We start from the raw sequence: 15,163 nt of genomic DNA on the forward strand, positions 1-15,163 counted from the left end.
GGAGGTGCCCGAGGAGGAGGTGCCCGAGGGGGAGGTGGGCGGAGGAGAGGGCGGCTCTGAGGGAGCGGGGCGAGGGCGCCCGGAGCAGCCCGGCAGCCGCTGAGGTACCTTGACGGGCCGCCGGGAGAAGGCTACGCTCGCTTCCCGGACAGGTACGGGGGCGCTGCGGGGCGGGTGCCGCCTGCCCGGCGAAGGGCTGCGGGGCGGTCCCGGGCGGGGGGCGGTGGGTGCGGGGCCCAGGCACGGGGGGTGTCCGCGGGCTCGGCCTGCGCTGCTCAGCCCGGGCCGGGGCCCGCGGGGCGCGGCGGGACGGCAGAGCCTCCCCTGAGGGAATCGGTCTTCTTAACAGCGCACCTTTTGCCCAGCTGCGGGATGGCCTGGAGTTTGTTTATTTGTTTATTTGTTTTTATTATTATTTGTTTGTTATTTGTTGAGAATTTAAAAAAATACAGAGGAAAAATAGGGCTTCTGCCTTTACAGACAGACTCCTGATCTGTCAACAGTGAGCACCACACGCGTCTGTATTGACTAAAAATCACTTGGACCATAGATCACTTTATTGGCTGTTAGGATGCTAATGCAACATGTGAGGTACCAAACAGTGTATTTAATATTTTCTTGTCCTGCTCTGGTAGAAATATCTAGAATATGAACCAAAAAAAGCAGTTAAGAGTGATTAGAAGCATTTCTGGTAAACTTAGATGTTAAGGAAGTTTCTGATATTAGGCTCTCATCTCCACCAGACAGATTTATTGGCACAGATCAATTTTGATATCCGGTAGCTTGGTACCTCAGAAGAGGGACCCCAACAAAGAAATTTCTGGGCAGCAATGCACTTCTCAGCTTTGTACTGTTAGCTGTTGAACTCCTCCACTTCAAGAAACCAATATCCTGCAAACATTTCTGTTAATCAACTTATCAACTGTGTTATTTCCAAATTATTTGCACTTTTCTGTCCCCTTCTTCCCCTATCCCCTGATGACACTGGGACTGAGAGGTGAAATACTGCTTATCAGTGCCAAGGGGGGCTCTGTGTTGGTGTGCAGTGCTTAGGTAAGCAGAAGTAAGGACACCTCCTCTTGCAAAAAACTGTTCTCTCTGCCTGTTTTCTAGGATGAGGCAGGTATGGCCCTGAGAAGGTGCAGCTTGCAAACAACCATTTTGGAGAGTGAGAAAAAGGAGGAAAGGGGTCTGTCTTCCAGTGTGGAAAATGCAAACTGCAAGTCCCCAGTCCATGTACAGTGACAGTGTCACACCTGGGCTGTGTCTTGGGCTAAGGAGTTTCTGTGTTTTTCTCACAAGGATCATGGTTAGGACTTAGCAAGGCTTATGAGGCTGTAAAAGGTGTATATTACGTACGACTCCACAGCCTGGGAAGAGAAACAGACATTTAATGACATCTGAGGACCGAGATAAAAAAACTGAAGCAACTGCTTACACAGTCCCTGTGAGAAAATACACTGCTTCCATTCTTCTTGCGACACACAGGCTGCTGTCTGGCAGGCCAGCTGAACCACAGCCAGCATGTCCACAGGCCTCTGCTGGCTCAGCACGCCGGGTGCAGTTGCCTGGTTGTTTCATTACAGCTTGTTCTCATGGGTTTTGCAAACCAGCTGCCACCTTCGCCTACTCTGTGCTGGGAGAAGGTATTTCAGCTGTTTGTTCCTGAGCAGCTTTCTGGTTCTGTGTGGTCTGTTGAATTAGTTTAGACAAGCTGCAGTCATGATGAACAGCGTTGGAATGTGGGTGCTTTGAATGGGGACTGGTAGTTCAGTGCCACTTTCAAAAGTTTCTTTTCACTTTATGGGCTGATTCCTGATATTTGTGTCCAACCAAGTGCCCTGTTCCCTCCTTCCACATGTAACTTCTGCACAGGTGGTTATTTGAAACTGTGCTGTGGTGATCCCTTACACTGGAAGCTTCTCTCATAAGATGCATCTCCTGTGCTCTGACAGTTAAAGGTATGTGAAGGTATTGCAGTTTACCAAGATCCTGTTTATGTACCTTATGTTATACAGTGTGTCTGTTTTTTATGTAGATACATACACACTGCACACAAACACACGCTATATATAGCAAATACAGCACATTAGGTTCTATAAGTGTACATATATACATACATACTATACACATATGCTATAATTTATAGTGCTGTCCCACTGTATATATAGTATATACTACATAGAGTACTATGTGTGTATGGTGTATATGAACCTGTATAAAGCCCAATACACTGTATTAGTACTAAACCTTATGATGAGATACTTAACTGTTCTCCCAGTCCATATTTTGTCTTGTTGTAGACGAATGTTTGTCGTGCTATGTAAATGAGAATACTTGTTTAATAACTGCAGGGTGAGTTCACATCTTTGATGTGGTCTGAAGGGTCTAGTGGCATCTTCTCGTTCTAGTCCTGGAAGTTTCTTGGCCACAACAAACGCTGGCCTAGTACATATCCAGCTAACCCTTTTCTTCAGGCTTTGTTGCATCGAAAGGCCTCTCAGCAAAGGATCCTGTCAGGGCTGACACCTTAAAATGGATATAAAATATTTTTTTTCTCTCCCTCCATATTTTTGGCTTTTCTGTGGGTTTTTTTGGTGGACTTGAAGCTGTACCCTGCAGTCGTGTTACTGACTGTCGGTATCAATCTTTCACTGCTAAATAGAGATTGGTATGTGAAGTCCTTGACCAATTTTGGGGGATGTATCCCTCTCCCCTACTTACTCAAACACTTATCTGGCAGTAATTAGGAATATTTTTAGGAGACTGCTTGCATTGAAGGTCCCCTGGGCAGTGTTAGTGCAAGCATGGAGTGGGAGAGGGCAGCTGTGCCTTGCTGGGAACTGACACCTGGAGCTCTGCCAGGCTCCCTGAGCCGTGCTGGCAGCTGCAGCAGAGAGCCTGTGAGCACGAGATTCTGCGTTATCTCCTGCAGCACCTTCTCTGCCCCTCTCCCTGGGGCAGCGTCAAGAGCTATGGCAATATCGAGAATCGGAGAACTTGTTGCAGCTTGTGGCTTTCAGCCACATTCTTCTGCTGAACTTAGCTATGGCCACCTCACTTAAGTATGATATAATCACTACTACCAAGACAATGTTTAATTTAATTTAAAAAAAATTTATTTCACACTTCTATACAAATATCCACAGGTCATTTCTAATCATGGAATGATGTGGCGTTGTTAGCTGGTATAATGAAAATCTGAGAAAGAAGTATACCAGTGACATGACTTATTTTTCAAGAACTTTCACTTTAACACTGCTAAGACATTCATGTTCTTAGGGAGGGCCAGAATCCGCTTTTAGATTCAGGGGTATTTGTCAAGCTTCTTAGCCCCTGATTAGCCTGGCTGCTGATGTTGCTGAGCCTTTCAGCAAATAAGCTAGAATTTTAAAAGCTCAAACACCGGGTAACATCAACATTCATATGCAAATGTTCATAAAATCAGTCATAACATATTGAGATTATTTAGTGTTAAGAAAGGTGAGCGTAGTAAATTAATTACAACTTTTTAGGTGACCACACCTTCGTACTAATGTTCAAAGTTAGTAGTAGAAATAAGACACTTGACAACTGCCCTCCTAGCAGGTTTTTACCCTGTGAGGGGAAAAAGTACCAAGAGGTTTTTGCATAGTTCAAATTACGAGCAATTAAATGCATACTATTTGAGCAGAATTTTGTTTCACATGGAATAAACAATTGTGAACTAAATCTTTGTTCTTAAATAGTACCAACACTTTAGAACTTGGGTAAAAAATTAAACTGTTTAAATAAATTTATCACTTATGGCACAGTAACTAGATTACTGATAAACAACATCAGGGTTCTACTTTTATCAACATTCAGGCATTCAAGATGATTCAGTAGTCTCACTGTGGATCAGCTCCAGATCCACACAGTTAAGGTAAATGAGGCAGCTACAGACTCCTCCAAGTGCTGTATAACAGCTGCAGTAGTCAATGCCTTTTGCCAAACAGGAAGTCCTTATGAAGCTGGAAAGATGTTTTGAGAAAACTCGCTTTCTTGCAGCAAGTATAAAACTCTTATCTAAACCTCTACTTCTGCTTGGTGTCCAAATCCTTAAATAGTCTGCAATAATATACAAATCATGTTACAAGACCTGATGTTACAAGACATAAACTTAAAAGTATCAGGAAAAGAAAGCCCCCATACACATTATTAGCATAAATATTTACATTTTTAGAAAGTATTGGCACCTTCAGTTACTTATTAAAATGCAGTGAAAGCCTCAGGTCTCATAATCTTAAGTTCAAAAACACAGTCGATTTGAAAATTCATTTAAGTCTTTGGCCTAACAGTTAGTCAAAGACAATGATTTATAATAAAAATAAATACAAAAATGACTAAAATATATATATATACAAAAAGTACATCTAATATTCAAGCCTCTCTTTAAAAAAAAAAAACCTGTGTATATTTGTTGTGAGCAAGAATCACACAATCTGATCTTAAAAAAATTTAAAAAAAAATGAAGCAACATGACCCATTGCACATGTAATTTAAGATGATGCTTCCTGTTAAGCCCTAACTACTGCAGCAGGTAAAGGTTATGACTAAGGCAGACTTGCAGGTCTTCAGTTATACTTGAATAAAGTGTGTTAAGGCCACTGTGTGTTTGTAAAGCACTATGCATTGAGGGAATGAGCACCATGTTCCTGAGGGAACAATGGAGAACATCCCCAGGAGGAAGGTCAGGATCCCAGGAAAAGGTCTGCTATAGTGGTTTTGCATATTTTGCAGAAAAGACCCCAAATCAACATAATATTTTCTAAAGTGTGGGTTAGATTTGAGGAGAGGAAAAGAGGCAGTCTGGAAATTAAATAATGCAAATAAAGTCTGTTGAAGCAATTTTAACTGTGCAAATTAAAGCCTCAGTATAAGTAGTAATATCTACAATCAAATGGTGAATGTCCATAATGTTCTAACAACTCCATCAGTATTCCATTAATGAAAACCTTAACCTCTGTCTGAACTTTCTGAATGGAGAACATTTTCCCCTAAGAATAACTTTCATTTTCATTCCATTTTGTGAGCCACTGTTTTGTCTCAAGGTCTTTGTTTTTCCCATCTTTGATCTGTCGCTCTTCTTTTGGAATTCTTACAGCGTGGTAGCTGGGGACACTGTCTTCGTACCTGGAACGCCGGAAGAATCCACACTGGGGCAGAGGAGAAAAAGAACAGTTTAGGTTTAAGTTGCTGCCAAAGTACTACAGTCATAGAGGCAGTAAATTCTTCCTTTGCACAAATACAGAGGTAAGAAAATTGAAAAGAAAAATACATAAGCCAAAAGTGTAGCATACGTAGCTGTAAAAATGTGAGGCAGCAGGTCTACAGCAGTTGTTCCAGCAGCACTTGAAGACAAATGGCACAGTCTGACCATATGGTGGTAATCTAGTACCTTAAAAAGATTCCCTCCAGTGCAAAGCTGTTCATTCATCTCATGAGAGCATTTATTGCTACACAGAGAAGTAGGTACAGTTCAGGAAAGCTACTTCTCTTGAATCAAAGGTAAGTATGTACTTTTGTGCCTTCCTGCACGGTGACATGATTTACCTGTAAAATCTACAAAAAGACTTCCAGAACCTTCAAGAGAAGTTACACTGGGGCCTTGTTTTTCAAAGCACCATCTCAACTACAGTCATCTGAACTAATTACACATATGCAGTATTAGAAACACAAGTCTTGCTTACTTGGCCATGGGAAATCACTCTAGATGAAATCCTGTACAGTTTAGTTGTGCTCTGCTATTTCTTATCCATGTAAAAACTGATTTCTTAGCCATGTAAAGACTGATTTTAAATATAGATGAACAGATTGAAAGTAATTTTCAAAACCAAATGGAGCTATGGCCACCATGTCGCCAAGATCATGACTGGCAGACACAGCTTTACATGCTTACGGATCACTGAGGTAAGATGAGGGTTAAGAGACATTGTGCCATCCAGCTGTCATTAGGTACTGCTGGGGGTAAGAAGAGATTAAAGTGGCAAGGTTTTTTTGTTCATAGTGTTTAGAGTGCTGGGTTTTTTGGTTTTGTTTCGTTGGTGGTTTGAGGGTTTCTTTAGTATTAGAACTTACATGGAACTGAATTAAAAACAAATTATATTGTGAGCATAGACAAAATCTTCAGCCACGTCATAGTTAAGATTTCATTAAACTTTTGACATAGTTCATTAAGAATTCTTCCCCATCCCCTGATCCCAAGCATCACTTACTGATATAATGTACAAGAATGTGATATCTTAATTTGAATAAAGCTTTCTGGAAGCATAAAGCATCTAGTACCTTCAGCAAAGTGTGTTCCTAGAAAAGTGTACCTTAGAACTCAAGTAAAACAGATGTTTCCATGCAATAAATTCTCATTATGAAAACTCCTCTCATTATAAGCAACATGGACCTTTTAGCATGCACTAAAGGTTAGTAAAGCACATTTATACGCCATCCACATTTATATAGCTTTACATTTTAACTCTACAGTGTTGATTACTGTCTTGCAAGCTTAAATACTTACTTGTAGTGTTAAAACATAACTTTAAAAAAAGACTAAACCCCATTGCAAAAGATCAATATGTTTTCTAAAGAAATAAACAAGAAGTGTTTTAGACCAAGGTAAACACCTGTGTGCGTTCACATGCACCAAAAGCTGAAAATCTATCAACAGCGTGAGCAAGCAAGTACAATAGTTTGAAATCCACAAGTTAATAGAACTTATGCAGAAAAAGCTTCACAGTTAGCCACCACAACCACAGCATATGCCACAGCTAGAAATTAAAAAATATCATCAGTTACCAATTACAGAAGTAGATCAATACTATGCATCAGAAGTAAGCCTCTCTTTATCAGATGGCTGAGCATGGATCTCAGCCTTGTGATATGTGGCATCGTAATGATCTTTCTTATTTCTCTTGAAGAAACCACACTACAAGGAAGCAAGGTATTTAGTCAATTTTTGTGGACTGGAAGATGTCAAACCAATTAAAACTGACTTTAATTAACTCTGTGAACTGTCTTCCTCTTATCCCTCCACAAGCCAACCAAAAAAACACAAAAAAATAACAAGAACTCAGCTGTTTCTAGGTCTGAGAACAACTTGGACTAATCTGATCTATAAAATAACAATAACCCAAGTTATTAACAAAATAACAGAATAACCTGACAATATTATTTTAGAGGCATTTTGATAAATTTGTAATAAATCTGCTTGTTATTTTTTAAGAAAAGGTACAATAAAGTATGTCCAAGAAGCCTAGAAAGCTGTTTGTGGACCAGTGCATGGGACAGACAAGAACAAAGGGTAAAACAAAAACAATTAGTGCTTTGACCTGTTCAACACAGGCTTTTATCTTAAACCAATTATGTATCAGTCTTTGCAGTGTAATGTTTGTCCTTCACAACACAGCACAGTGTTTGTCATCAAAAGCAGCATTTTACGCTGTGTGTTCATGTAAAAATGCTTGTATTTTCCTGTGCAGTAAAACACCAGCAGTTACAACCTAACAGCCTACCTAAAGTATTCATTCATCAGGAACATAAGCAGGAGTAGCTGGGCATTTATTAGAAAATAAGGAAGTCAGAACTATCCTGTGAGAAGTAACCTGAAGCAAGTAGTAGTTCCTCAGTAAAGCTCATTGCTGCAGTTTTGCTGGAAGAAGTGGCAGGATAGTCTCCTTCACCTCTTCTTTCTTAATAACCTTCTAAAATAATCCCATAACAGCAAACTCTAACTGTCTACACTAAGAATAAAAGAGCTGTTGTGCTATACTTAGGACTACAAGTAGTTGGCATTTTTATAAAGGTCATTGGAAAAACAGGTACTTGTTTTTTTCTTTTGCAAATTGTTAACCTTTTGCTATACATACTTATTTACTCCTCCTAAGATTTTTAAAAAGCTCATACTAAGAAATGAACCAGCACAGTTGGCTGTGTATTATTACTGTACCCTTTGGCTATTTTTAATCTACTATCAGTTTAATGGTATTTTTAATGTTACAAGAACATAGCCCTGCTAAAACATTTGTAAACAGCTCACAGGGAGTGTTACATCTAACTGCAGAGGGTCCCATTAGCTGTATCCAGCTATGGTCTCTGAACATTTGTCTTGAGTTTTGCCCTGAGCTCAAAATACTTCCTTTTGAGGATGTGAAAACAGAAAAATTACGTAAGTCTGTCCATATAACCATTTTCATTCCAAATGCTGCAAAATTGAGAAACTAATAATGTATGGTTTGGGCAGTTTTGCCCTATTTTGAGTCCCAAATACTTAATCATTTGCTTAGTTAGTTTCTATCTTGTCAGTTATAGAGCAGGAAATAAAAAATAGCCAGATGAATAAAAACTCACCTTCCACAGTAAGAATACCAGCAGTGCAAGCATCAGTATTCCAGCAAGAATAGCCACTGCAATGATCCACCAAGGTACTCCTGTATAAAGGGCTACTGGTTTTGCAGGAAAGACAGTAACACGCACCTAAAGGACAGGAAATATGTGAAGATGGAAAGAGCATTTCCCAAGACCCATGTGTAAGTATAAAGCTACAACGTATACAGTCTTACCTCTTTCTAGAGATGTCTTCTACAAAATGTTTTTGAAGAAAAAGACCTACTGTTATCATTTCAATAGGGTATTGAATTCAATTTTGAATTGAACCCAGTTAAAAGGTAAAAATGATCAATAATTCAAAACTCAATTAAAAAGTTAGACTTTAAGCTAGTTTTGCTTTAAATTTGTCTGTTTCCTGGTCTTTTGAGATGGCCGGAACCATCACAACCATAGCATGTGTTTAGCATCAAACACTGGACCTACCTGAGCAACTTCATTTGTGAGTTTAACATTCTTAGCTGCAGCAGGAACACTGATAGAAGCCCTAACAAGAACGTCCAGGTAATTCATTTTGGAGAAGTCCTGTTCCAAAATAAAATATGAATATCAGGCACAGAACAGGAAAGAACCCTGACCTTTCAAAAAGTGCAGGTAGGAAGACTTACCTCTAAGAAAGTGCTGTTCCACAGTCTGGAACGCAGCACAATAGATGCCTTGCTGTCTAAACCCTTCAGGGGACATTTTATGTCCACACACCGTGCATTCACATTGCAGTCCTGCAATTACAAATTTCTACATGTAAATAAGATCATGTTCTCACAGACTGTTTAAACCTCACCCCAAGATTAAAAATTGGATTATATGCGTCATACTTACGTGCAAGAACCAGTATCTGTTTGTACCAACAGCAATAGGAAAATACCATGAAGATACTATTACCTGTTTATTTTAATGTAGGTAACAATGCAGATATTCTTTACTAGTTCTCTCTCATAGTAGATAATCTAAATGGTCAAATTTTAAAAGCATCCATACTTGGATTTAAGATAAAAACAAGACAGATAAATTCTTTCACCCTGCCAAACCCAGAAAAGCCCTCTTATGAGTGCAGGGGGACGTATCTGACCAAGACTACATACCAAGATTTTGTGTTTTCTTTCTGCAAATAAAGGAAATGCCTGGCTCTCTGTGATCTGCTTCTCTGCAACCTCACGCTTCCTTCTTGAGTTATGGGATTCCTAAAAGGGGAAAAAAAGTAAAAAGTAGTTTATCGTAAGAATGTTTTAATTCTGACCTCATGCAAGCAGCAAAACTAGAGTTCAGTGAATGTTTTCTTCTTCCAAGATCAGCATATGAGTGACATCATTATATATCCCTATTTACCTACATTTATTGCTAATAGTAGAGTCAGGACAGCTATTAAAAGTTGAGATTACCTAAAGAAAGGCCAGCTGACTATTTTCTTTAAAGGGCAAGGGGAGGTTTAGATTTATAAAGCCTTCAATTCTATTTCCCATTTTTGTTCTAGATAATGGATATTAATGGTACTATGCTAAAAGATTAAAGTTGTGCTGAGGCCACTAGATGCAGGGGTTTTTGAACTGTATAGTAATTACACTCAGTAAAAATTATATTAACTCATATATCTGACAAAAATGGATTTTTGTGCATGCAGTTTTAGTGGTGGAAAATAAAACTCGCATATGATCTTAGATTATATGAAAAAAAGAATAAAGGCTCGGGTTTTGGGAAGAAGATCTTGCTAGATAGGCACAATGCAGGCCTATAAAAATTGCTTGAGAAATTCTTTTTATTATATTTGTTGTAAAAATGTAAATTTAAGTGCAAGCCCTTTGCCTTTAAAAAAATTACAATGAATTCTCCCAGGCCGGGAAGATGTTTACAGTTATTTATTGTTTTCTGTGTAAGGACTCAGGTTGGATTTTTTTTTATTATTGAACAGATTTCAGTAATGCTGATGGAATTGGTTAGAGCAATCAGCAGTTTCATCTGCAGTAAGAGCATATGCCAGCAGTGCCCATTGCAAAAACAGTCACCCCAACACAGCATCTACCCTTTAGCATATTAGCCTCATTAGCTGTTATGAAGCCTGATAAGCTTAATCTGTGATACATTGTTCATGTATTGTACTTGTGAGCTTCTTTAGATAAAAAATAAATCCTTCTAGAGCAAGCTCTGATATGCCCTACTGTCACATGCTGTGGAGTGCTTTCATGTTGTACCAACTGACGAACAGAAGACAGCGTAACATAACATACCGCAACATTCAGACTGTTGATTTCCTTCTCAGGTTGACAGGAGACTTTTTCCAAGCCTTTGGAGTCTATTTTCATCAAATAAAGCAGCCATTTGCCATTACTAATTTCTTTTGGCCACTGGATGTCCAGGGAAGCAGTACCAAATGTTTTCAGTGGTCTGCCCAAGTTAGTTACCTGTTAAAACAAATGTTCTTTAAACTGCGAAATACTTTTTAAAGGGATTTTTTTTCTTGAAAACATTATTGACTGGGCCAAGCTTTAAACATGCAGCTAGCAGGAAACTGAGATCAGATGAAAGGCACTCAAAGCAGTACAAAGCCAAAGCATATACTAAAAGTAGCGCACTTGGATAGCAAGTAAATACAAGATTTAAACATGTAAGAATTAAAATTCCCTAAGGTAAACTTTTAGTTGTTGATTTTTAGAAATCTATTGTGAAACGACAACTCCAATTTAGAGTTAACAAATCATGCAGTTACATAACTGAGGCAAAGTGCAAGTTATGAGGAACTCTGACACACAGAGATAACCAGCTCTTGCTCTCGTAAGTATGAAAGTTGTTTCCCCTCTTTTTTACTGGCCTAGTGTTACTGTTGATGATAGCAAGCTCTAAATCAGATATTCAAACTGCTGCTACTGAAATACATGCGTGTAGGTACAGAAGGAAGTAAAGGACTGACGGAGATGGACTTTTATTTCTCTTAGTCTTCTCCTTGATTTCTATTTGGCAGAAGACAAAACCAGTGGAACGGACACACGCTCGGAGGGGCTCTCACAGTGTCTCGTGTGCCAGCTCAGCCCTGCAGGCACCACGTGCCCGTAACTCACCAGGCAGTGCCTGGGCAGGCCACAGGCAGGTTCTGCTCTAGCTTTTGTTCCCTCCCTGCAGGGGGTTATGCCCTACAACTGAATGTGCAGGAACTGCTCCACAAAAAAAAGTGTGCAGACAGACTCAGGTCACTTCCTCAAAATATGACCATAAAACATCAAAGCCTAAAGGAAGTCAGGAATTTGGGACAAGGAAAGCCAATTCAAATATATCAACTTTTCCAAGTATTCATATGTATAAAATGATAAGCAGTGCGTTTGATTAAAAGCAGCTGTTGACATTAATCTAAATTACTCACTCTGAATTCATACTCAATGAGGCTTCCAATATTATCTTCAGATTTCATAGCACTCTCACCAACGATGTTACCTCCAAAATATACCTGAGAAGGCTTAGCAATTCTGTTCAGGTGGGGGTGGGGAAGGAAAATAATCAGATTTATATGAGTCTGCAGCAGAACTGTCCCCAGAACCCCCATTTGTTATGCTAACAACACTCACCCAGTGAGCGATAAAAGCAATTCAATAACCACTTTAGCACTGGCTGTAATTGGAGTCAAATTAACTTGAGTGCTCGTTCTACAATGAAAAGGAAACAACGGTGTTTATTTTACAAATTTAGTGGTTTTCACTTTACTATTAAATTACTTTTGTGAAAGGAACAAATGAATTCAAAATGTTTATGACTGTCTATAAAAACATAATGCATGTACATGAACACCAAGAAAACTTACGTTTCCAGCTTCAGGTTAATGTCCAAGTCTGTTGTATCAACATTAACTTTAGTGGTACTTAAGATCAGATAAAAGGTTACCTAGACAAGAAAGAATATAATGAAATATATAAACATTTTGTAAAATATATTGATATATGCAATATTATAAAAATGCACAATCAAGTTCTGGAGTTAAAAAGACAGGTGTGAGTCAAATTTCCAGTTGTGGCACACAGAAACTCTGGATGACCGCAGTCAGAAATGAGATTTTACAACTTGAGTAAAACAGTTGCAACTTACATTGGAATTTCTCTTAAAAGGATTTCCAAGTTCACAGTCTGCTTGAGAACCATTTTGGTTAGCACCACACGTTAGCTGTTTTTCCTGATTGAACAGAATACATTTATCGGTATTAAAATTACCTGAAAATATTTTAAAATTTTTAATATATTTTCTCTTAAAAATACTTACAGGATAACCCCTCATTTCCCTGAATGCAGAGTATGTCAGACTGTCTGGAAAATTTGCAATTAGTTTAGCTTCATATGCATCTTCACCATCTTGTGGATTTTTTAGATTAGATGGATTGTTTGTCACTGTTATTTCCAGGGCAATATCTTTCTGATCTTTCAGAACAAGCACTGGCACACCATTTTCCCTACAGAAACAAGAGTATGCAGGGTTGTGTGCATTAGGAAAACCAGTGTGTATGAAAGTTTGATTCTTCTCATGGTTTACCTGAATAGAATTTCCTGTATTAGCAAGAATTCTTGTAAGGCTGTAAACACATGAACAGTCACAGTTTTTTCCCCCAGACCAGTATTTCATCTCTGAAAGTGGCCAGCAGTTAACAGGACAGAACAGACTGATAAATCCCTCAAGTAATCAAGTTTATAGTATTTCTGAACCAGCACTTTCATCTGATTCACGTCCAATAGTGATGAATTTTGTCCAGATCAATCTACTGATCCACTTTTTTCTTCTAAAGTGCAAGTGACTTTGGCTTCTGAGTCAGAGTGTGGCCCTCACTGCTAAAGGTGACTGACTGCTGACAGTGAGTAAACACACCTCCTGTTTGTTTTACCCCTTTTCTGGTTTCACTGGCCCTGCAGGGAGGAGGGATGCAGCAGGGTGCTGGATGTGTGTGACACTGAAATGGTTACTCTGTTTATTTCTCTAACTGCTTGTCTTGGGCTACTAGACTATACTATATTGAGTTGTCATCTTCACAATAAAATTTCATCTACAAAACAGTTAACAGTGTCACACACAGTAAACTACTGCAAGGTTGGTTTATAAATTCATTTCTCCAGGTGTCAAAAATGTCTTTCTTTTAGTCCCCACCTGCACAGTTGTGGCCACTTTGTATCCATTTGACTCTGTACCACTTTGCTTCTCAAGCCCATCCCCTCTTCCCTCGTCCTGGCAGATCAGTACTATTACACTGGGCTGTGTTTGCCAGACAGAAAACAAAGCTGCTCTCTCTCCCAGAACCCCCTCCTAAAAGTTCTTCTAAGCACTTGTTAGTGCTTTGAACCTTAGCGATGCATTAATCAAGGCTTACAGCGGTAGAGAAGTGAACCTGTCTTCATTTCCTTCTCTAGTGCAAAACCGGTACTGAAGTTTCAGATTGCTGTGACATTCATTGTCTTCTCCACATCCTTCTTTTAAGAACTCCACCTAAAGAAAAACCAAAGCAATTCTAATGCCTGACATATGATAGTAGCTTAAAACAAGATTTCTCCAGTGCACTGCATAAAGCATCTACACGGAACTCAGAGACACTTCCCTGGACAGAGGTCAGATTTTCACCTGACTCTTCTTGCCTGTAGAGTTTTCCTTTGTGAGATACGTAGCCCTCGATCTTGGTAATTTAGAACTTTAAATGTAACTAAAAAGCAGAGTTGGATAATTTTAAGTGAGAGGTACCCTTCTAATAAGGAAATATATCCTCAAGTGTGATTCTTCAGTGACCATTGAGGAAATGCAAACTTTTAACTGAGATATTCTCTCCCCTTTACGTCACTATTGCAGTCACTGCTCAAATGCTGTTACAACATCCAGTGGAAGAATTAAACTGTAAATTATTTTGTTATGTGAGACAAGTGTTCACAGTAGGAGACAGTGGATTTCCATTTTTAATCAAAAGTATATTTCCTCTTAAATTTGTTGGGGAGAGAAAAAAACCCCTAGCAGCTATGCCATCTTCCCTTTTGTTGCAAAATAAATGCGGGATCTAGTTCATAACATGTTGTAACAAGTTCAGAACAAAATATAAAATAATAAGCCAGTAGTTGCAAGTCCAGTTCCACCCCAGTTATTTCCTTTGGCTTTCTACAGTCTTTAAAATTCAGTTACTATAGATATGCAGATTTATATGAATATGTGATATCAAAGGCTTACTTTTGTGGTCTTTGTTTCAGATTCATTTGAATTTAGAATTGGTATAAGATCTGGAAGTGCACTCTCTTTTCTTGTGGATGGTGAGCTAGACTCCAGGCCAGCAATTTTAACACTGACTGATATTGGAATGGGACGTAGCTTATCTTTAATTTTTTCCTGTTAAAATATTAAATATTAAAATAAATGGCACAGTTAATGAAAACAACACAAAAGCAAGCTTTTTCTAAACAGCATTTTCTAAACACATGCAAGAACACAACACAGCTTGTCTTTTTCCTGGCTTCCCAAACTGATGATTTCTCTCACCATTAAGAATTCCTAGGAACAACAGATGGTAATTCAGACAGGTAAAATTCACACTCCATCAGTAAAATAAAATCAAAATAGGTTGGACTGAGCTCTGAGCAACCTGTCTAGTGGAAAGTGTCCCTGTCCATGGCAGGGGGGATTGGAACTGGATGATCTTTAGGGTCTCTTCCAACCCAAACCATTCTATGATTCTGTTGCACAAATTCAAGCTCTTTAATCTGCTGTGGTCAAAAGAAGCCTTGGAGGAGGACTCATTCCTGCTGAGCCAAGAGAGGGAGTTTGTTCAGCT

The 15,163-nt window shown here is 39.0% G+C and overlaps 1 protein-coding gene and 1 long non-coding RNA gene across 8 annotated transcripts in view; one reads left to right on the forward strand and one right to left on the reverse strand.

Annotated features, from left to right (window-relative positions):
• Positions 1 to 17: 17 nt before the first annotated feature.
• LOC126652947 (uncharacterized) lies at positions 18 to 14,664 on the forward strand. Of its 4 annotated transcripts, XR_007632079.1 has the most exons (4): positions 25 to 152; positions 1,876 to 1,961; positions 5,126 to 13,961; positions 14,586 to 14,664. It is a non-coding gene; the product is annotated as an uncharacterized LOC126652947 (long non-coding RNA). The 4 variants fall into 4 exon arrangements; XR_007632076.1 differs by lacking the exon at positions 1,876 to 1,961 and having other exon boundaries at positions 18 to 152; XR_007632078.1 differs by lacking the exon at positions 25 to 152 and having other exon boundaries at positions 340 to 1,961.
• Positions 5,019 to 15,163, reverse strand: part of ITGA6 (integrin subunit alpha 6) — a 72,076-nt gene continuing 61,931 nt past the window's right edge. For 3 of the 4 annotated variants that reach the window (XM_050340180.1, XM_050340178.1, XM_050340181.1), the window contains 13 exons: positions 14,566 to 14,721; positions 13,727 to 13,842; positions 12,634 to 12,820; positions 12,463 to 12,546; positions 12,182 to 12,261; positions 11,949 to 12,026; positions 11,747 to 11,849; positions 10,620 to 10,793; positions 9,480 to 9,578; positions 9,006 to 9,116; positions 8,824 to 8,922; positions 8,362 to 8,487; positions 5,019 to 5,177 (listed from right to left, as the gene is read on the reverse strand). In XM_050340180.1, coding sequence (XP_050196137.1) covers positions 5,019 to 5,177; positions 8,362 to 8,487; positions 8,824 to 8,922; positions 9,006 to 9,116; positions 9,480 to 9,578; positions 10,620 to 10,793; positions 11,747 to 11,849; positions 11,949 to 12,026; positions 12,182 to 12,261; positions 12,463 to 12,546; positions 12,634 to 12,820; positions 13,727 to 13,842; positions 14,566 to 14,721 — 1,572 coding nt within the window. Of the gene's footprint in view, positions 5,178 to 6,810; positions 6,941 to 8,361; positions 8,488 to 8,823; positions 8,923 to 9,005; positions 9,117 to 9,479; positions 9,579 to 10,619; positions 10,794 to 11,746; positions 11,850 to 11,948; positions 12,027 to 12,181; positions 12,262 to 12,462; positions 12,547 to 12,633; positions 12,821 to 13,726; positions 13,843 to 14,565; positions 14,722 to 15,163 lie in introns of those variants that run through there. The other variant, XM_050340179.1, reaches the window with a different exon arrangement.

This window comes from Myiozetetes cayanensis, unplaced genomic scaffold (genome assembly GCF_022539395.1).
Source record: "Myiozetetes cayanensis isolate MyiCay16 unplaced genomic scaffold, myiCay2020 scf9, whole genome shotgun sequence".
Lineage (NCBI taxonomy): Eukaryota > Metazoa > Chordata > Aves > Passeriformes > Tyrannidae > Myiozetetes > Myiozetetes cayanensis.